Below are 22753 nucleotides of genomic sequence, written 5' to 3' on the forward strand. Positions count from 1 at the left end.
TATTACCACAATCTGTTCTAAACACAAACATGGGGCACAGAGCGTCTGAGCTAATTTTAAGTTATTGAGTTGCAACAGAGCAGCATGCTTCATGTAGAGTGTCATGCTTCAAGTAATCTGAGGTAAGATGGAGTCTGAGATCTTTGTCTTGAGATCACATGCTACAGTGCAATGATCATATCATGATTTGGAGATGCCGGTGTTGGACTGGGATGTACAAAGTTAAAAATCACACAACACCAGGTTATAGTCCAACGGGTGTATTTGGAAGCATGAGCTTTCGGAGCGCCAAACCTTCTTCACCTGTTGGACTATAACCTGGTACGGTGTGATTTTTAACATCATATCATGAGCATATCTCTTAAAGACATACTGACACACGTGAGCCAAAATGCTACTGTCTTGTAGCTGCATTCATGAACTACCGCAGCCTATGTGGTGTATGTGGAGACACAGCACTGTTCCCAAGGCAGGTCCATTATTCCTGAAAAGGTGTGAACTCCAAGGGATAGGGGACCAAAATCATCTGGAATAAGAGGTACACATGTTGTCAAAAATTTCAACACAATTTGATAAAGCCATGCAATGCAAAAAGAAAATGCTTGGTTTCATTTCTAAGGGGAATGAATTCAAAAGGGAGGAAGTTATGTTGGAGGTTTTATGTTGAAACCCTGTTGCAAACACAATTACTTGCATTTATACAGCACCTCTTAAATGTAACGAAATGTATCAACGCACTTCAATAGAGCAATTATTGAGCTACAGAAGGAGTTACTGGGACAGATGCCCAAATGTTTGAAAAAGGCAGGTTCTGAGGTTGTCTTAAAGGAGGAGATGAAAGAGAGGGGAGTAGAGAGGAGGGAGAATCCAAAATTCAGGGTCTGACCTTCTAAGGGCACAACTATTGAACAATTAAAATCAGGTGACCTCCAATTATGCCTTTGTGCACACATTTAAATAATGATTGCCAATGCCTTTGAAGCACCTCGAGCTTTGACCTCAGCTTTCTGGCTGAGAGGGATGGACACTGCCACAAGAGCCCCTCTCCCACCCCAAATATCTTCGATTATATGGCATGCAGTGGTGTGTGTTTTTTTAAAATCTGTCATTCAGTTGATAGATTTACTTTCTAATCAATCTGTTCAAAGATGTTAGAGCACACCTCAGGCCATCTGGTCCAAAGATACGGATATTACCACTGCACCACAAGAGTCCCCAAAGGGGAGCCAACTTTTTTTAAAAACCAATAAACTTCCAACAAATCGCCCATGTAGGGGAGCCAGCCCTTAAATATATGAACCAGTGAGTATTAGTTGTGTTCGATAATCTTCAGAGCAGGTCTTGACTCATTCTTGAAGGGCCCATCATTTATAACATTGTCTCTACAGTGGCAGAGGAAATGTACATAAATGCCAGAATTCACGTAAGTGAATTAAATAAAAACTTGAAGCAACATTGTAAGGGGAGCCCTATGTAACTGACTTCTCTTTCACCAAAATTGTTTGTATTATCTCCCAGCTTCCATTGTTTGGCAGAGATTTACTGTACTTCCTTGTGGCACATCAGGTATCTCAGTTTGGTGGATGGCTGGTTTTACGCCAAAAGAATGGGTTCAATGCCTGCACCAGCTGAGCTGACTTTGAAAGACTGTCCTTCTCAATCTCTCCTCTCTCCTGAGACATGATGAACCTCAGGTTAAATCACCACCAGTCGTCTCTCTCTAAAGAGAGACCAGCCCTTTGCTCTGAGCGGGGCAATGGTGATTCTTTTCTTTAGTTGTTCATGATTAGATCATTGAGGTTTAGCTGTGCTTTTGTGAAAGTGTTGAGTAATTACTTATAATGATTAGATCTGTGATTGCATCTCATTTTATTCCATTATGTTTCTCTTTCATTTGTCAATTTATTTTTTCCAATTGCAGGCGTTTCCTTGTATATCCACTGGCATCTACGGTGAGTACAACTTTTCTTGATATTTGTTATGATGTGTGACATAGATGACTCCACCTAGGTCTCTTAAAATGGCTTTGCTTTCTCTTATGTAGTAGTACTGAGGAAGTGGGGAGGCTGCAGAAGGATCTAGACAGGTTGGGAGAGTGGTCCAGGAAATGGCTGATGGAATTTAACGTGAGCAAGTGCGAGGTCTTGCACTTTGGCAAAAAGAATAAAAGCATGGACTACTTTCTAAATGGTGAGAAACTTAATAAAGCCAAAGCACAAAGGGATCTGGGAGTGCTAGTCGAGGATTCTCTAAAGGTAAACATGCAGGTTGAGTCTGTGATTAAGAAAGCGAATGCAATGTTGTCTCTTATCTCAAGAGGGTTGGAATATAAAAGCAGAGATGTACTACTAAGACTTTATAAAGCTCTGGTTAGGCCCCATTTGGAGTACTGTGTCCAGTTTTGGTCCCCACACCTCAGGAAGGACATACTGGCACTGGAACGTGTCCAGCGGAGATTCACACGGATGATCCCTGGAATGACAGGTCTAGCATATGAGGAACGGGATTGTATTCTGGGATTGTATTCGTTGGAGTTTAGAAGATTAAGGGGAGATCTAATAGAGACGTACAAAATAATACATGGCTTTGAAAAGGTGGATGCTAGAAAATTGTTTCTGTTAGGCGAGGAGACTAGGACCCGTGGACACAGCCTTAGAATTAGAGGGGGTCATTTCAGAACGGAAATGCGGAGACATTTCTTCAGCCAGAGAGTGGTGGGCCTGTGGAATTCATTGCCACGGAGTGCAGTGGAAGCCGGGACGCTAAATGTCTTCAAGGCCGAGATTGATAGGTTCTTGTTGTCTAGAGGAATTAAGGGCTACGGGGAGAACGCTGGCAAGTGGAGCTGAAATGCGCATCAGCCATGATTGAATGGCGGAGTGGACTCGATGGGCCGAATGGCCTTACTTCCACTCCTATGTCTTATGGTCTTATGGTGTTATGTGCAATCACAATCATTCTGGCAAATCCGTTCGCAGCTATTCCGGTTATTTCCGGCCTAGCTAATCACTTCCCCATGTATTAAGCACTGTAGCACAATTTGTGACCCTTAATGAACCTCTGATTTAAATTGGGATTAATCTTGTTTCGGCTTTAGTCTATTGAATGTTTAAGGAGTCCAGCACTCTGATTGGATTTTGGCAATTTTCATGCCAAATGTATATCCCTGGCATAGTAAGTTTCCGCATGGAAATTGAAGGGCTTCTTTGTGATTGATTCAACATGGATTATTGTTGTGTTAGCCTCAGTCAGCCGCAGTTCACCTGATCACTCCACATGGCCTCGGCAGGTCTTCCTCACAGATTTGCAACAGTGATATAGTTACTAACTTCTGATTTCCTTTGCAAGTGAAAACATGTGTTTGTGTTGTGTGAGACTCCAGAGTTTGGTGAGGCGTACAACATTCAGTGTATGAGGTATGAAATAAGTTGCATTATTTTAAATACACATCTTGGCTGTCACAATATAAAGGGCATGTGCTCATTGGAATTTAGGAGAGTGAGAGGCGACCTTATTGAAGTATTTGAGATTTTCAGGGGGCTTGACAGGGTAGGTACAGACAGATTGGTTCCCCTTGTGGAGACCCCCGTTTGAGGCAGAGATGAAGAAGAATTTCTTCTCTCAGAGGGGAGTGATTCTGTGGAATTCTTTACCACACAGGGCTGTCATGGTGAGGTCGTTTAGTAGATTCAAGGCTGAGATAGACAGACTTTTAATCAGGAAGGGAATCGAGGGTTATGGGGAAAAGGCAGGAAAGTGGACTTGAGGATTATCAGATCAGCCATGATCTCATTGAATGGTGGGGCAGACTCAATGGGCTGAATGGCCTGGTTCTGCTTCTACATCTTATGATCTTACGTTATTATGAAGAAGGCATGCGGCACCACGAAATGAAATGCTGCGCTTCCAAATATCTTGTCCTAATTACTCAGAATAAAACGTCATATGGATTACACACAGGAGTTGTAATAACATTATTTTATGAAAGAGTTAAGATGATATTAACATTTTTGCGTGCTGTATTTAAAGCAAGAGGTGTTGTACGTAGCCATCACTTCAGTTGCAAATGCCTTTTGGTCCTGATGCATTTTTCACAGAAGTTACATTTGATTAGCTTGATGGAGGTTGAGAAGATCCTGAACGGTCTTCATCTGGTGGATGTGGGAAGAATGTTTTCTGCTTGTGGGTCAGTCCTGCTCTGTTTTAAATTCAGGGGGTCACCCTTCCAGGGTAGAGATGACTAGATTTCTTTTTCTTTCTGAGGCGCATTTTGCTGCCTCTTCTGGGAGATTGCACAGCTGCCAGGTTGTGCAGAGGGGGGAGGGGTGTCGGAGGAGGCATGGAGCGATTAGTAAGACTGGTTCAGTCGCCATGGCGACTGTTGAACCTTCTACTCCACCATTTTCATATGTTTGTATTGTTCCCATCCCCAAAGGGGATACATACATGGGCTGGGCTTCACTCTGACAAGAATCTCATCCTACAGCTGATCATCTTGAAAATATTCGGAATATGTATCAACGAATCAAACAGATTGTTCTTGGTAATTTTAATATTGTTGTGATGGAGCAAATGTGAAGGATGGTGGCTCAGTGATTAGCCCTGCTGCCTCACTGCGCCCGGAACCTTGGTTCGACTCCACCCTCAGGCGGCTGTCTGTGTGGAGTTTGCATGTTCTCCCCTGTATCTGCTTTGGTTTCTTTCAGGTGGTTCGGTTTCTTCCCACATTCCAAAGATGTGCACGTTAGGGTGGATTGGCCATGCTAAATTGGCCATAGTGTCTAGGGAAATGCAGGCTTCCCGGCATGGGGATGGGTCTAGGTGGGCTGCTCTTCAAAGGGTCGGTGTAGACTCGCTGGGCTGAATGGCCTGCTTCCACAGCGTAGGGATTCCATGATTCTATGTAAAAACCCACATGACAAAATTAATTGCACCCCCTAGCTTTTCACTCAGTAAAATGATTAGATTAGATTCACCGGCCTGCTGAAGCGCACCCACCCACACCCATTCCCCTACATTTACCCCTTCACCTAGCACTACGGGCAATTTAGCATGGTCAATTCACCTGACCTGCACATTTTTGGACTGTGGGAGGAAACCGGAGCACCCAGAGGAAACCCACGCAGACACAGGGAGAATGTGCAAACTCCACACAGTCAGTCGCCTGAGGCGGGAATTGAACCCGGGTCTCTGGCGCTGTGAGGCAACAGTGCTAACCACTGTGCCACCATGCCGCCCACAACACAAAGTCTCGTGATTTTAAATGATGTGGAGGTGCTGGTGTTAGACTGGGATGGACAAGGTCAGAAGTTACATGACATCAGTTTATTGTCCAACAGGTTTATTTGAAATCACAAGCTTTCAGCGCACTGCTCCTTTGTCAGATTCACCTGAAACGGCACAGAAACAACTCGATCCAACTCGTCCATGTTGACCAGATATCCTATATAAACCCATCCAGATACCTTTTAAATGCTGTAATTGTACCAGCCTCCACCACATCCTTTGGCAGCTCATTCCATACACACACCACCCTCTGTGTGAAAACGTTGCCCCTTGGGACCCTTTTAAATCTTTCTCCTCTCACCTTAAACCTATGGCCTCTAGTTCTGGACTCCCCCACTCCAGGGAAAAGTGCCTGTCTATTTACCCTATCCATGCCCTTCATAATTTTATAAACCTCTCCCCTCAGCCTCCGGCGCTCCAGGGAAAACAGCCCCAGCCTATAGCTGTAGCTCAAGCCCTGTAGCTCTCCCTGTAGCTCAAACCCTCCAACACCCTTGTAAATCTTTTCTGAACCCTTTCAAGTTTCACAACAACCTTCCTATAACAGGGAGACCAGAATTACATGCAGGATTTCAATTGTGGCCTAATTAGTATTCTGTACAGCTGCAACATGACTTCCCAACTCCTGTACTCAATGTCCTAACCAATAAAGGCAAGTACACCAAATACCTCCTTCACTGTCCTATTTTACACAATGATTTTGAAAATGCTGGCTTGCAACATGTGAATATATATTTGATTTGCTGAGATTGTTGTCTTGCCATATGGGGTTCCCCACTCCTCCTGTATATGAATAGGAAGTATTCCCAATGACTATTTGCCTTGGCCAAAGTTTTGGCTACTTGTGCTAATGTCTCCTTCAATAAAAGAAACGAAATGTTGGAAACACTCAGTAGGACAGGTTTGTTTAAATGTTTGAGTTAAGATCTTTCTGTCTTCTACATATAGCTTTGTTCTTTTCCTTCTTTTCTGTGATAAACTTATGATCTGTTGTTAAAGGACACCTGCAGCCTTGTGTAAGTAAGGTTCAGCAAATAACAACAATGTTAACCAACTGCAAAATATTAAATACATGATCCATCAAGCCAGGGATCCTAGGTCCAGAATTATTAGCAGCTGGGATCATTACATTCCTGTAAGATGCATCTGAAATACAGCATAGTCTTTTGGTCGAGAATTTGTCATCTTTCCTGATGTCTCTTGCTTTGGCTTTCTGTCGAATATTGCAAAGAGTCTTGGGAGCACATATGACATTGCATTGCTGTTGCTCTTCATTGAGAAGGGAAACAGACCCTTCAGTCCAACTCGTCCATGCCGACCAGATATTCTAAACTAATCTAGTCCCATTTGCCAGCACTTGGCCCATCTCTCTTTAAGTACTTCCTATTCATATATCCACCCAGAGACTTAATAAACAACATCTACCACTCTGCCTTCATCAATCTTCTTGATTACTTCATTAAAAATGTGTGTGTTAGGTGGATTGGCCATGCTAAATTGCCTATCATGTCCAGGAATGTGCAGGCTCAGTTGGCTAACCATGGGAAATGCGGGGTTACAGGGATAGGATAGGGTTGGGTCTGGTTGGGATGCTCTTCAGAAGTGACAGTGTGGACTCAATAGGCCGAATGGCCTGCTTCTACACTGTAGGGATTCTGATTGTTGAAGGAGGGAGTTCCAGGCCTCCAGGCAGGGCTGCTGCAGGCACAGCTTTCCAAAGTTGAGCAGTTAAGATAGGACATGTCCAAGGGACCAAATGTGGATGAGTGCAGAGATTGTGGAAGGTATGGGATGCGAGGGGAGGGGGGGTGGGGGGTTGCTGAATCCTTCACACAATAAGCATAGTGAATACACATTAGCATGGAATCTGAAGTAGTTGCAACTTTTTCACACAGAGGGTGGTACGTGTTTGGAATGAGCTGCCAGAGGAAGTGGTGGAGGCTGGTACAATTACAATGTTTAAAAGACATCTGGATGGGTATATGAATAGGAAGGGTTTGGAGGGATATGGGCCGGGTGCTGGCAGGTGGGACTAGATTGGGTTAGGATAGCTGGTCGGCATGGACGGGATGGACCTAAGGGTCTGTTTCCATGCCGTACATCTCTATAACCCTATGATTCTATGACCTAATCAGATGGAGAAATAAAATCTTAATTTGCAATATTTTAGGAAGGTGGAATTATCCCAAAGATTTTTTGCTGCCACACTCTTGGGGTTGAATATGATTATAAGATTCCTGTCTGTTTTAATACCATCAGATCTAATATTGAGATTCCATCTGTTGTGTGTAGTTAATTGCTCAGTGGAATTTTGAAAACAGATGAATAAAAATGGGAAAGGAATGAAGATATGAAGATAGCATTATGACTGCATGTTGCTAGTATGTTCATTCTTAACGGCTGGTGAGTGAAAAATGCATTTTGTTTGATTCAGGTTTAGTTTATTTTTATGGATATTTATTGAGAGTACTGAAAGGCCATCCTTTCTCCTGGCAACTTTTCATGTTCTGGATGTTTTATTATCATGCTGCAAGCCACAACCCCAATATTTGCTGGTCATAAGATAAAGGGGTCACCTATAATGGGCATATGCAGCACATTAAAGTGTTCACATTCAGAAACAGAGCCAGACAAACTACTTTCACAATTAAGTCTGATGCAATAAATTATTTGCAAAGTGCAGTTTAGTGGGTCCAACGAGTATTTAGATGATGTTTCTAGAGGGGAAAGGGTCAGGTGACCTTTTCAGTTTGACTAGCTTTAGGAGAATGATGTGTTGGAAATTGTAGTTGCCGTCATCTTCCTAAAAGTCCTTGTTTCAAGAAACTAATCTTTGGGCGTCGTTAACAAAAGTAGCTTTTTTTTCTGGTGGCCATCCTTCAGTGCTTCCTGAGTAGGTTGTGGCGAGCTGCTGCTTGAAGCTTAAACATGGAGATGCTCTCTCAACACTGTCAGGTAACAATTTCTAGCACCTCACCCAGCGATGGTAAGGATTTGAGTAACAGGAATCTTGCTGCAATTTTATAGGGCCTTGGTGAAACCACACCCGGAATATTGAGTGCAGTTTTGGTCTCCTTATCTGAGGAAGGATGTTCTGGCTATTGAAGGAGAGCAATGATAGTCTACCACCCTGGTTCCTGGAATGGCCAGACTGACATATGAAGAGAGACTGGAACAGTTATAAATATATTCACTGGCGTTTAGAAGAATGAGGAGGGATCTCATAGAAACCTCTAAAATTCTAACAGGACTACGCAGAGTAAACAGAGGAAAGATGTTCCTGATAACCAGGGACTCCAGAATTAGGGGTCACAGTCTAAGGATATGAAGTAGCCATTTTGGACTGAGATGAGTATAGGATTTGGGAGGTCATGTTGCAACTATATAGGACATTAGTCAGACCACCTTTTGAATACTGTGTGCAATTCTGGTCTCCCTGCTGTTGGAATGATGTTGTGAAACTTGAAAGGGTTCAGAAAAGATTTACAAGGATTTTGCCAGGGTTGGATGGCTTGAGCTACAGGGAGAGGCTGAATAGTCTGGGGCTGTTTTCCCTGGAGCATCAGAGGCTGAGGGGTGACCTTGTAGAGGTTTATAAAATCATGAGGGGCATGGATAGGGTGAATAGCCAAGGTTATTTTCCCCAGGGTGGGGAATCCAGAACTGGAAGGCATAGGTTTCGAGTGAGAGGGGAAAGATTTAAGAGGGATCTAAGGGGCAACTTCTTCATGCAGAGGATGGTATGTTTATGGAATGTGCTGCCAAAGAAAGTGATAGAAGCTGGTACAATTACAACATTGAAAAGGCGCCTGAATGGGTATATGAATAGGAAGGGTTTAAGGGGCAAATGCTGGCAAATGGGACAAGATTAATTTATCTGGTCAGCATGGACGAGTTGGACCAAAGGGTTTGTTTCCTTGCTGTACATCTCTATGACTCTATGAGGAGAAATTCCTTCACCTGGAGAGTGGGGAGCCAATAGAATTCTCTGCCAGAGAAAGCAGTTGAGGCCAGAACGTTGAATGTTTTCAAAATGAATAAAACAAAGAATTGCATGTGCTGGAAATCGGAAACACAAACAGAAATTACCGGAGAAGCTCAGTCGGTCTTGCAGCATCTCTGGAGAGAAGAAAGAGTAATTGCTTTGGGTCCAGTGACCCTTCATTAGTGGCAGCTGGGAAAAGATGGCATCCATGCTGAAGACAAGGTTTTGGGCATGGAGGGGGCAGGGTGCAGGGTGTGTGGGTAAAGGAGTGAACATTAGGTGGAAACAGAGCCAAGAGAGAGAGAGAAAATCACTTAGACAAAGGAATGGATAACGATAAACCAAAGAGAAAGAACAGCTACTAATGAGGATCATTAAGGCGGCATGGAGTCTCAGTGGTTAGCACTGCTGCCTCACAGCGCCAAGAACCCGGGTTCGATTCCAGCCTCAGGTGACTGTCTGTGTTGAGTTTGCACATTCTCCCCGTGTCTGCGTGGGTTTCCTCCGGGTGCTCCGGTTTCCTCCCACAATCCAAAGATGTGCAAGTCAGGTGAATTGGTCATGCTAAATTGCCCATAGTGTTCAGGATTGTGTAGGTTACTACATTAGTCAGGGGTAAACATAGGGTAGGGGAATGGGTAGATTATTCTTAAGAGGGTCGGTGTGGACTTGCTGGGCCAAATGGTCTGTTTCCACACTGTAGGGGTTCAATGATCTTCTATGATCTATGATCACAGGGTGAAAATGGTTTGGCTATGCAGAAAGCCCCTGTGATGACATGGTCTGGGGTGTGGGAAAAGGATGTGGAAGAATGTGCTCCGGCTAAATTGGTGTTGAATTCTCATGCCCTAATAAGGGCCATGTGCTGGAAAATGGGGTTAGAATAGTTTGATGCTCATTTTTGACCAATGCAGACTAGCTGGACTGAAGTGCCTTCTTCTGTCTTGTCATTCTCTATGAATCTAATAGTAAACCTCCCCAGAGCCCACATCTTCCACCTAATTAGCAGCCAGCTCATCTGGAGAAACTCAGCAGGTCTGGCAGCTTCTGTGGAGAGAGAAACTTGAGTTAACGTTTTGAGTCCAGAACTTTAGTTCTGGAGGAGAATCATTGCAGACTCGAAACTTTATCTCTGTTTCTATTCTGAACTTGCTGCATTTCTCCAGCATTTACTGTTTTCATTTCCGATCTCCGGTATTTTGCGTTTAATTGACGGAAAGCTTCCAGGCCCCCTGGTCATTTTCACTGTGCCCATTATCATGGAGTTTTTTTGTTCCCTTTTTGTAAATGTGAGTTGTGGCATCTGAGAACAGGATTGAAAACGTCAACAAAAGAAAACTGGGTGGGAGGGTGATGATCGTTTGAATGACAGATGTAACTAGGGGCTGTCTAATGTTTTACATTTGAAGTTTTACAAATTGCATTACCTGGCCTTTTTACAATAGTTGTGTGAACATGATGCTTTGATCTAATCAATTCAAATTCATGCGGCATAATGAGTGCTGTCTTCAAAACGTTTGTCCTTCTTGAAATTATTCTTTGGAAATTTGAAATTGACCTGATAGGCAGCTTCCTAGGTGCAGAATCATTAGACAATACAGAGATTTGACCTGGTCTTCTCAGCTCTAATTGCTGCAAACTTTTAAGATCACTTTAATTGCTGTTCTCACCTGTGAGCATGTAGTGGTGTTATTAGAGAAAATGTGATGGGAGCTTAGTGTTTCAGTGCCTACCTTAGCTGGGCTGTCTATTTCAGAAGTACTGGTTATTAATAGACTACTCGAAGATGATGTAATTTAGAAGTTGTGAATTCTCATGCGCATTATGCAAAACAAAGATCTTATTCCTGGATCTGAGAGCAGAGAATCACAGTACACTGTATTTGCCCAGTCATACAATCCCTACAGTGTGAAAGCAGACCATTCGGCCCATTGAGTGACTGAAGAGCATCCTACCTAGACCCACCACCCTGTTCCCTGTAACCCTGCATTTCCCATGGCTAACCCACCTAGCCTGCATATCCTGTACACTATGGTTAATTTAGCGTGGTCAATCTACCCTGACCTGCACCCTTTTGACTGTGGGAGGAAACTGGAGCACCCGCAGGAAACCCACACAGACAGGTTATCAGAGCTATTAAGAAACTGTGAATGCTCTTTGAACTTAAGGACTGCTGCAGTCACTTTATGTCTCTTTAAATACATCCAATTGAGGATTCAAACCAGCTCATGATACGAAGTGGTTTTCAATCTTGAAGAGGAATGGGGCAGATATTTGACTTGTTACCATGGGGTGGGGATGGGGTAGGGGCACACGGGATGGCACCATTCACCGCCGCTGTTTAGCCACTGCCTTTCACCGCAAAAGATACTTTGCCACCGCCCATTGGCGGCTGAGGACGATTCGCTACCGCAAGTGTTTGTAGCTCATTTTTATGTATAAACCAATAAAATGACATTTATTTCACCTATTTTTATCAATATGTACTATGTTGTTGTATAAATAAAGGGGACCGAGAAGTATGAAAGAACAGGTGGGAGGGAAAACAATCACTACATATATATATATATATATATTTCCGGTGGCGAATACCCTCCAGAGGTGAAACGACCCCCGTGGAGAAACGCTGGTGGCAAACTGGCAGTGGCTAATCGGCGGCAGCGAATCGTCACCAACACTAGAGGCACATGATGCCCTGGGCTCTGCTGTGCCCTCTCGTCAATGTCTGGACAAATAGTCAGAACAGATCTCCTGATGGCCTGCACTTATCTAAGGCACCAAGGACCAGGGACAGAAAGTAGAAATTGCCCCTTGGATTAGACAGAATGCGCGGGGAAAGCATTTGGTTTCACCATAAAGCAATAAGATCTAAGAGTAGAAGTAGGCCATTCAGCCCATTGAGTCTGCCCCACCATTCAGTGAGATCGTGGCTGATCTGATAATCCAATTTCCTACCCTTTTTCCCCATAACCCTTGATTCCCTTCCTGGTTAAAAATCTGTCCATCTCAGCCTTGAATATACTTAATAGCCCAGCGTCAACAGCCCTCCCATGGTAAAGAATTCCACAGATTTACTTCCCTCTGAGAAAAGGAATTCCTCCTCAGGGGATACCCCTTCATCTGTGATGATATCCCTCTGGTCCTAGACCCTCCTACAATGGGATGCAATCTTTCAGAATCGACATTGCCAAGCTTCCTAAGCATCTTGCTTGTTTCAATAAAGTCGCCTCTCATTCTTCTAAATTTCAAAGAGTGCAGGTCCAATCTCGTCAACGTCTCCTCATAACAAAATTCCTCCCTACCTGAGATCAACCGAGTAAACATTTTCTGGCCTGCCCCCAGTGCTGGTATTCCTTTCCTTAGACAAGGGAAGATTACCCAGATCCTGTCCAACCTGCTGAGTGTTTCTGTAGCTGTTGCCTTTTCATTGAATGATACGACACAAAGAGTCATTCAGCCCATCTATGAAAGAGCTGTTTTAAGCGATTCTCTCTCAGTGCTCCCCACCCCCCCCCCATTCCCAACAACCCTGCCTGTTGTGTAAACGTCCAATCTCCTTTTGAATGTTACTGGGGGACCTGCTTTGCATGTCCTTCCAGGCAGCACATTCTAGACTACCGCATATTGCAGCAGCAAGACACTGGGGCTGCTCTCCCGGGAGGAGATGTGATTCAAAGGAGAAACTGATGGAGTTATTCAGAATCATGGACAAGTTAGACTGGGAGAAACCGCTCCTATTGCTGGAAGGATCGAGAGTAATAGAATGGGTAAACAAAGCAATGGAGCCATGAGGAAAGACGTTTTCACACAGCAAGTGGTTAGCATCTGGAACGGGCTGCCTGAGAATGTATAGGAGATAGGATCAGTTACTGCATTCAAGGTGGAGTTGAATTAATATCTGAAAAGGAGCGATTTACAAAGCGTTGGGGGGGGTTTGGAGGGGGCAGGCAGGGGAGTAGATGGCTTGCTTCTTCAGAGAGCCAGCACAGCAAAGACAGGCTGAAGGGCCTCATTCAGTGGTGTAATGATTCCATTCTGTTTTCAATACATTCCAATGTATTTGTACAGTTAGCAACCATTCTCACAAAGTATTTTGTAATACAGTGCAGTGGAATTGCTTCTGCAGACTTTTTAAACTCTGTCATGGGCTGAGACCATCACTGAATGGGCCGATATTTGTTGCTGACCCTAATTGCCCTTGAGAAGGTGGTGACGAGCTGTCTTCTTGAATCGCTGCAGTCTCTGAAGTATAGGTACGCCTCCAGTGCTGTCAGGGAGGGTGCTTCAGTATTTTGACTCACAACAGTGAAGGGACAGTGACATAGGTGTGGATAAGGATGGGGTATGATATGATGGGGAACTGTCAAGGAATGGTGTTCCCATGTGCCTGCTGCCCTTGTCCATCCCGCCTGACAGGAATAGAGATGTAGAACGTTCTGATGAAAGCCATATTGAGTTGCTGCAACAAAAACAGAAATTGCTGGAAAAGCTCAGCAAGTCTGGCAGCATCTATGGAGAGAAATCAGATTAACATTTCAAGTCCAGTGATGATTGGGTTCTGAGGAAGGGTCATTAGACCTGAAACGTTAACTCTGATTTCTCTTCACAGATGCTCCAGACCTGCTGAGCTTTTCCAGCAATTTCTGTTTTTGTTTCTGATTTCCAGTATCTGCAGTTCGTTTGGTTTTTAGATTAGATTAGATTACTTACAGTGTGGAAACAGGCCCTTCGGCCCAACAAGTCCACACCGACCCGCTGAAGCGCAACCCACCCACACCCATTCCCCCACATTCCCCTAACACTACGGGCAATTTAGCATGATCAATTCAGCTAACCTGCACACTTTTGGACTGTGGGAGGAAACCGGAGCAGCGGGAGGAAACTCACACAGACACGGGGAGAACATGCAAACTCCACACAGTCAGTCGCCTGAGGCGGGAATTGAACCCGGGTCTCTGACTCTGTGAGGCAGCAGTGCTCACCACTGTGCCACCGTGCTGCCCTACTGAGTTGCTGCAATGTCTTGTAGATGGTACCAAATGAACGTTGTAGCAGTGACTGTTCATCATTTGGTCCAACTTTAAAGTATATTTCTGCTACTCTTGCTGTTTTAATCGTCCTGATTACTCTTCACGTGAATTTCCCCCCCCCACCAAGTACATAGATAGAAAATACAAGGGAGTTCTGTGAACATTAAATGAATATTATAATGTGATCAGACGAAAGACATAGGCAACACTCCAAATTCAATTGTGACTTTAAGCAGGCCAGTAATATACTCAAGTTGTAACTTTCCTCTGTTATTAAACCAGGTGGCTTTTGGTTTTGAAATACCTGGGCAGGAGTTATTGAAGACAAAAGCACCAAAGGAGCTGCACTGCACAGATGGTAATAGCTGGCTTCCAGTCTGTTATTAGATTGTGGCAGATAGAGTTCAGCTGAAGTTTGAAACTGTTCGAGGAAAGGTTAGGAAGTTGTTCGAACCCAGAGATTAAATTACCGCAGAATGGAAACCAGCTGTGACTCTTTTAGGATAGAAATTTGAATCAAACTCAAAGTTCACGGCGCAATAAAGTTATTGAGAGTTACAGAAACGTGTCATGAATCATAAGTGGACCAACTTCATAACATCGGCAAGGAGGTTTTCCTGGGTACTGTGCTTGGTCAGGGGTGGAATTGGACCTATTGACTGAAGTTCTTTTTTTTCTAAAGGTGGTAAGTGTGACCATGGGGAATAGGAGTGGGCCATGCTGCCCCTCCAACCTACTCCGTCACTCAATAGATCTCGTGGTTGATCTGACATTCCTTGTGTCCAATTTCCTGCCCTTTCCCCATAACCCTTCATTCCCTGACTGATCAAGAATCTATCTCAGTCTTAACTATGCACAAAGATTCTGGCCCCCCTACCCACCCACTGCTGCATTATTGAGCTTCCTCTGAAAATAATACTGTTCTTTGTTCTCCCTTCCAAAATGAACAACTTCACATCTTTCCATATTATTCCATATAAAAACACGCAACACCGGGTTATAGTCCAGCAGGTTTATTTGGAAGCACTAGCTTTTGGAGCGCTGCTCCTTCATCAGGTGGTTGGGGAGTATAAGGTTGTAGGACACAGAATTTATACCAAAAGTTTACATTGTGATGTGACTGAAATTATATATTGAAAAAGACCTGGATTGTTTGTTAAGTCTCTCATCTTTTAGAATGACCATGTTGGTTTCAGTTTTTTCGCATGTAAATCCCAGAAGTTTCTTCAACTTACATTCGCAAGTGAACTTTAACAATTGGTGCCATGTCGGCCCAGGTAATGCATTGAAGGTGTGAGGTGCCTGTGTGAGGCTGTCTGTGCCACAATGTTCAGACTGATTCTAATCTAAAAAAGGGATTTACAAAATTTTACATGGATTCATGCAGTTTTTGAGCATATTATAGTCCATTTGCTGATGTTTTGCTCAATTATTTAACCTACTAATATCGCTCTGTAAGCTATTTGTTTCTTAGAGATTTTTGAGGAAGTCTCAGCTGGACTGGATAGAGAGGAACCAGTAAATGTGTTGTATTTGGACTTCCAAAGGTGTTTAATAAGGTAACTCATAAAAGGTTAAGTCATAAGGTAAGAGCGCATGGTGTTGGAGTTAGTATTTTTAAATAGTGCCCTTTCTAGTTAAAGTTTGCTATGTCCATGAGTGACCTGAGGTTGTAATCATTGGGCATGACACCTAAAGAGCAATAGCTGGATGAGTAGGTTCCAAAATAATGTCTGCTCCCTACTCACCACTTCAGCAGTTAAGATATGAGTGAGGAAGTCCACTGGGGGTCTGCTCAACTCCCCAGCAATTAAGACCCTGACATGGTCAATTAATGGCTTTAACACACCACCATCCCAATCACGTGACTTCCCAGTGCATGAGAGACAAGTGATGAGGAGACCAGGATGCTAGGTTAAGGGAGCCTCCATTTGCCTCAGCCTGGGGTCCAGTGGGGGCAAGACAAGGGAGGCAGGGACTTCTGTTGAAAGAGCCTCGTCCTTGCCTTACAACCCCCTCCTCCACTCTCCCCATGACCCCTGTCCTGTGATGCCCACAAGAAAGCTGCCCACTTTCTCACTGTTGGATGCGCTGTAGTCTGTGACAGGGCCTCTTGTGACGGTCTCTGGGCGTAGAATATTCCAGATCTGGCCCGGGCTTTTGGCAGGGTGTGTGGGTAGAGAACACAGTTGGGCAGGAGTAAAGTACAATTCCCTTTCCTTTCGGCAGATTGAAGTTCTCCCTTCACGTGCTGCCCTACCTTATTGACCAGAGAACCTTCAAGCCTGCTGGGCTCATTAGTTTTACCATAAGACCATAAGACATAGGAGTGGAAGTAAGGCCATTCGGCCCATCGAGTCCACTCCGCCATTCAATCATGGCTGATGGGCATTTCAACTCCATTTACCCGCATTCTCCCCGTAGCCCTTAATTCCTCGAGACAACAAGAATCTATCAATCTCTGCCTTGAAGACATTTAGCGTCCCGGCCTCCACTGGACTCTGTGGCAATGAATTCCACAGGCCCACCACTCTCTGGCTGAAGCAATGTCTCTGCATTTCTGTTCTGAATTTACCCCCTCTAATTCTAAGGCTGTGTCCACGGGTCCTAGTCTCCTCACCCAACGGAAACAATTTCCTAGCATCCACCCTTTCCAAGCCATGTATTATCTTGTACGTCTCTATTAAGTCTCCCCTTAATCTTCTAAACTCCAATGAATACAATCCCAGGATCCTCAGCCGTTCCTCATATGTTACATCTGGGGAACTTCTGAAGGAGAGACTTCTTTTTGCTTTGTAGTCTCAGTCAAAAAGAATTCAGCGTCATGTGGATTTGCATCCTTTAATGCAAGGCAGAACCTCATTGGAAAGCTTTCCAAACAATATCAGATCAAAGCGAAATCAATGTCCAGTCTATTAATGCTAGATTATTAATCTAGAGACCCAGGTAATGATTCATGGACCTGGGTTCAAATCCTGGAGTGAGATTGTAGAAATTCAGAATTAAGAGTTGAAAGATTTCTGTAACCATTGTCAGAAAAACCTATCTGCCTCATTCATGGCCTTCAGAGAAGGAAATCTGCCATCCTCACCTGCTCTGACTTATGTTTGATTCCAGACCACAGCAATGTGGTGGACGTTTACCTGCTCTCTGGGCCATTAGGGATAGGCAATAAATGCTGGCCTTCTAGAGCTGTCTACATCCTGTGCATGAATAAAACAAAGTCCCACAGTCCACAAATGTGCAGGTTGGGTGGGGATTGGCCATGGTAAATTGCCCATAGTATCCAAAGATGTGCAGGCAAGGAGCATCAGCCATTGGAAATGGAGGGTTACAAGGATAGGGTGGGGGTGTAGATGGGTCTGGATGGGCTGCTCTTCAGAGGGTCTGTGTGGACTTGATGGGTGAAATGGCCTGCTTCCACACTAAAAGGATTCTGTAGTTCTATGAAAGTCAAAGGTGTTACAAATTGAGTAATGTTGCAGAGGTGATAGTCAAGTGATAATACCACTAGGCTATTAATCCAGAGACCCAGGTCATGTTCTGGGGTCTCAGATTTGAATCTCACCACAGCAGATAGTGGAATTTAAATTCAGTAAAAATCTGGGATTAAGTATCTAATGATAACCATGAATCCTTTGTCAATTGTGGGGAAAACCCCATCTGATTCACTAATGTCCTTTAGGGAAGGAAACTGCCATCCTTACCTGGTCTGGCCTACATGTGACTCCAGACCCATAGCAATGGCATTGACTCTGAACTGCCCCCAGGCAATTAGGGATGGGAAATAAATACTGGCCTGGCCAGTGATGTCTACATCCCATGGCTGAATAAGCAAAGACAGCCTGGAGTGATTGCAAGCCTGATGCGAAGCAACAGAGGTAGAGAAACAGAGAAAGCATCTCACTGCATAACAGTGCCATCAATGCTCCTCTGTCAGGGTAGCCCAATACAACAAAAGGACTTGCTCAGAGAGCAACTGACGACCATGAATCCATTGTCAATTGTCAGAAAAGCCCATCTGCTCCGCTGATGCTCTTTAGGGACGAAAACCTGCCATCCTTATCTGGTCTGACCTACTTGTGACTCCTGACCCACAGCAGTGTGGTTGACTCTTAACTGCCTTCTGGGCAATTAGAGATGAACAAATGTTAGCCTGGCCAATGATGCCCTCAACTTGTGAAGGAATAAAGAAAAGGTAATATTAGATATGACATAAATTTGGAGTTGGCACTTGAGTTAAGATCTGAAATGGCAGCTCCCAATGGGAGGGAAAACGCTTGTCTGTCAAAGAGGTTAGGTGAACCGAGCTTCTGTTGATTTTAATTGGGAGAAATGCAGGAGTTATACCTGTACTGAAGTCATTTCCCCTAACCTTCCCTCACCTTTAATCATTCCCTCGATTACAATTGTGAATTACCCTGGGCCAGTAGGTGTCAGTGATCTCGGGCGATGACGCACATGAAGCTCGAGATGCCTCCTGATGCTGATTTGAAACCCTCTTCTCCATATTTCTCCTCCTTAGAAGTTTGGAGTGGGGGGGTGTTGGGGGGAGTAGAGTAGAACAGATACTGTAATACACGACCTGCCAGAGAACTTATAGCCTGGGCAGTGCTGCCCTGTCCCGGTGCTGAAGACTGACCTCTTCATTGGACAGAAATCTCTCATAAAAAGAAGAAAGACTGCAATTACAAGTTTCTGTAAATCTCAGCAGAATATTGTTAATTTCCAAGCTGAAATGTGTGAAATTGGCCAGCTCCGGTGCAGAGGCACTCACACAGTGGGGTGCAACATACTGCTTGCTTTTGCTAATGAGGATAAAATGAATAAGCCAGAAGGTTAAGTTATCCATAAATTGCATCTCAGCTCAATAAAGCATTAATAAAATGGTCAATAAACAACAGTGTGTTATAATTTATTACCAGAATAGATCACCAAGAATAGAAGTGGGGGAAATAAAAGTTAATGAGAACAAAAATAATGGGCTGATAGTTTCTCTTCAGTTTCTTCTATTACTGAACAGATTCAATGATGAAGTAAGATTTTCAAATGTTTTGCAAAAATTAACGGCATTGCTTAAACATTCAGGTGAATGTTTGGAATCTTAAAGGTCCCTGGTATGGTCATCAGTTAGTGTTAAACAAACAGTGAAACTACAGAGTGGAGATGCTGGTGTTGGACTGGGGTGGACAAGGTCAGAAGTCACATGACACCAGGTTATAGTCCGACAGATTTATTTGGAAGCACTGGCTTTCGGAACTATACCCTGGTGTTGTGTGATTTTTAACTTTGTATACCCCAGTCCAACACCGACACCTCCAAATATAGAGAGGTCAATAGATCATGCAAATGGTGTGAGTGGAGTGTCAGATAATAAGTCTCTGCAGGTGACTAAAAGTGTCAGGTGATGTGAGTAAAGTGTGAACAGCTGAATAACAAGTGAAGGGATGACCTATAATCCGATGAAATGAGACTGAGAGATAATTACAAAAAATTAAAAGTAAGGCAGTGCTGGAGACAAACCAACTGACTGGAATAACATGATAGGTATCAGAGTCACATGCCAACGTAATTAGTAATTTCCAAAACTGTACAAACTAATTAAGGTAAAGCGTTCAAAACAATTTATCAAGATGTCAAAACAGGGCAGTAAGGAAGATTTTACAGGTACAGAACGATTTGGTGATGTCACATGTAGCACGACGTGAACTCAAGATCATGTTTGAGGTCACAGGGTGACAGCCGCAGTGGGCAGTATCATGTGGGAGTCTGTATGATGTGGGCTCTGGCAGAATCAGACGTGCAGTCTGGCAATGCCTATCTCGACATCAGTAGCAACTTGCTGCATTTTTGGTGCTTTTCAAAAATGGAGACACAGGCAGTGAGGAGTTACCATTTGGCAGAGATTAAAGCTTGTTAAAGACCATAAGGAATAAGAACTGGAGTAGGCCATTTGGCCCACAAGCCTGCTCTGCCATTCAGTAGGAACATGGTTGATCTGACATTCCACACATTCATTTTCCTGCCCTTTTCCCACAATCCTTGACTTCCCTACTAATCAAGAACCAATCCATCTCGGCCTTAAATATACACAAGGACTCTACCCCCACAGCTCTTTGTGGCAAGGAGTTTCAAAGGCTCACAACCCTCTGAGAGAAGAAATTCCTCCCCATCTCCGTCTGAAATCGGTGCCCCTTTATTCTGAGACTATACCCTTTGATTCTCGACTCTCCCATGAGGGAGAAACATCCTCTCAGCATTGACCCTGTCAAGCCCCTCAAGAATCCTGAATGTTTCAATGAGATCACCTCTCATTCTTTGATACTTCAGGGAGTAGAGTCCCAGCCTGTTTAGTTTTTACTCAGAGTCTATCTCCCTCCATCTTGTGAACAGACCAATTCAGCTCATTAGTGTTCAGCCTTCCATTTTACCAAAGGAGCTTGAAAAGGAAAGCAGGGAGGGAATTGGCAGGATTCAGGTCGCTGCTTGCTATGAGGACCTTGATGTTGGATAGGAGGCAGTGACCTCTCAGGACACACTCCATGGGCATTAACCACACGTACCTGACATCCAAGGACATCAACACCTGACAATTGGCAAATGTCAGTCACCAAAAGCCCTCTGATCCACTCACAGCGCTCCAGTGCTCACTGGAAACTCTCAGTGTGATGTTGCAGCAAGGACAGTCAGGATACATCCCTCTTAAAGAAGCCAAATAACAGCCAGGACACCACCTACCCTGACTCTTATGGACTTATTGTGGGCTGTCTTCCTCAGGCTATGGATGAGAGGCAGCTATTAAGGGAGAGCGTGGCACAGCCGTTGGTGCATTTGGGAAGTTGTCCCGAGTGAGAACATGCAGGGTTAGTGGTATAAGGGGGGGTTGGGGTGGGTGACAGCGAATGAGGCACATGAGAGTGATAGAGCCTGAGCCTTGGTGGGAGGTGAGGGCAGGAATGGAGAGTGAGAGAGGGAGGGTGAGGTATCGGAGAGAAGAAGGTAGCACTTACACTGGCAGAGCGGAGATGCTCACTGGTCGTCTTCCTCTAGGGCATAGTCTGGTGACATGGCACCCACTGCTGTAATGGTGGGCGAGAGGACACCCCCTTCCAGCAGGTCCCTGGTGCAAAGTCAGGCAATAGTTTCATCCTGTCAGTCATTTTCAGGGCGAACCGTGCAGAGCAGACTCTGGACTGGCAGTGCTCGACCAGATACACAGCTATGAGGGATGGCGGTGAATTCTGGGATTTCTCCTGAGTGGCGAGTTGTTGAGGGAACTGAATGAGGATAGGTCATCAATGAGGTGAGTTGGATGAGAGAGAACCCACGAGGTCTCATGCTAACAGAACCTCCAGAAACACAATGTAACTCAGGCAAGAGAGAGGGGAGATTCAGCTCCGTATTTTAATTGCCCAAGGCATGATAGATCCATTGGAGATTACGGATTCTTGAATGTCCAATGACACAAGATTGAAAGTAGAAAGGCAGTAACAATTCTAATTCTGTTGAGTTGTTTTGAGCTGTCTTTCTTCTGTTATGTGTTGCCATGTATCTCCTCAGGCTGCAGGGTTGTGATAGGGTAGTGTTCAAAGCCAGAAACAATGGGTGGTCTTCCTTGCTTGGTGACAGTCACTCCAAAACTCATTCATTGCAGCTGTTCCGGTGCCATATCAATGCAAGGCATTTTTCCTTTTCCTGCATTCATTCAATGTTTTCTTTTGAAATAGATTACTTTCTGGTGTGTAATGGCTACAGGCAAGAACACTTTTTGTCTGTTCCGCGTCACAAAAGGATTCTAATTAGTTGCTACTGTACCAAGGCAGAGAGATGTCGGGTTAGGAGAGTGCAATTTGCTGAGCAAATGAATACTTCTTTCTCCCTGTGTGTGTCAAAGTAGTTAGAGAGCGAGCTGCATAGTTTGTCACTAATTATAAACATGTCATTTATCATCCAGAGCTTTGTCAATACAGGAAACAAGATGCTTTCCCTGTTGTTGTTTCTTTGGTCACTTTCTTTAGTTGTTTGTCCTCCCATTGTGTCCATTATAGCTGTGCTGGATGCTGGATGCTGGATGGGCAGACCCTTACCTTAGATCTGCAGGGCAGAGACTTGCCATTTCATACTTGTTGCAAAATACAAAGTTATTTTCTTATCAGTACATGATTACATGATGCAAATCTTTCTACACATTGCAGTCATTCCGAACCATCCATTCCCTTTGATGTCCATAACGTGGACATTGAGTGCCATCTGATTGTCCTGTCATAAATTAAGGTGGTTTTGTGAGGGAATGTGCATTGCAAATAATTTCTCATTGACTAATCCTCCAAGAGAATCCCGCAAATGTTGCCATATGAAAATGGAGCAAAGTTCGGCTATTACTGGAGAAGGGCTTACGCTCAAACGTTGGCTCTCCTGCTCCTCAGATGCTGCCTGACTGGCTATGCTTTTA

General features: G+C 44.2%; 1 protein-coding gene across 3 annotated transcripts in view; it reads left to right on the forward strand.

Annotated features, from left to right (window-relative positions):
- The window catches only part of macrod2 (mono-ADP ribosylhydrolase 2), a 945224-nt gene that overhangs the window by 674552 nt on the left and 247919 nt on the right, over positions 1–22753 (forward strand). For all 3 annotated transcript variants that reach the window (XM_072581522.1, XM_072581521.1, XM_072581520.1), the window contains one exon: positions 1922–1952. In XM_072581522.1, the coding sequence (XP_072437623.1) occupies positions 1922–1952 (31 nt within the window). The remainder of the gene's footprint in view (positions 1–1921; positions 1953–22753) is intronic.

Source organism: Chiloscyllium punctatum, chromosome 11 (genome assembly GCF_047496795.1).
Source record: "Chiloscyllium punctatum isolate Juve2018m chromosome 11, sChiPun1.3, whole genome shotgun sequence".
Classification (NCBI taxonomy): Eukaryota; Metazoa; Chordata; class Chondrichthyes; order Orectolobiformes; family Hemiscylliidae; genus Chiloscyllium; species Chiloscyllium punctatum.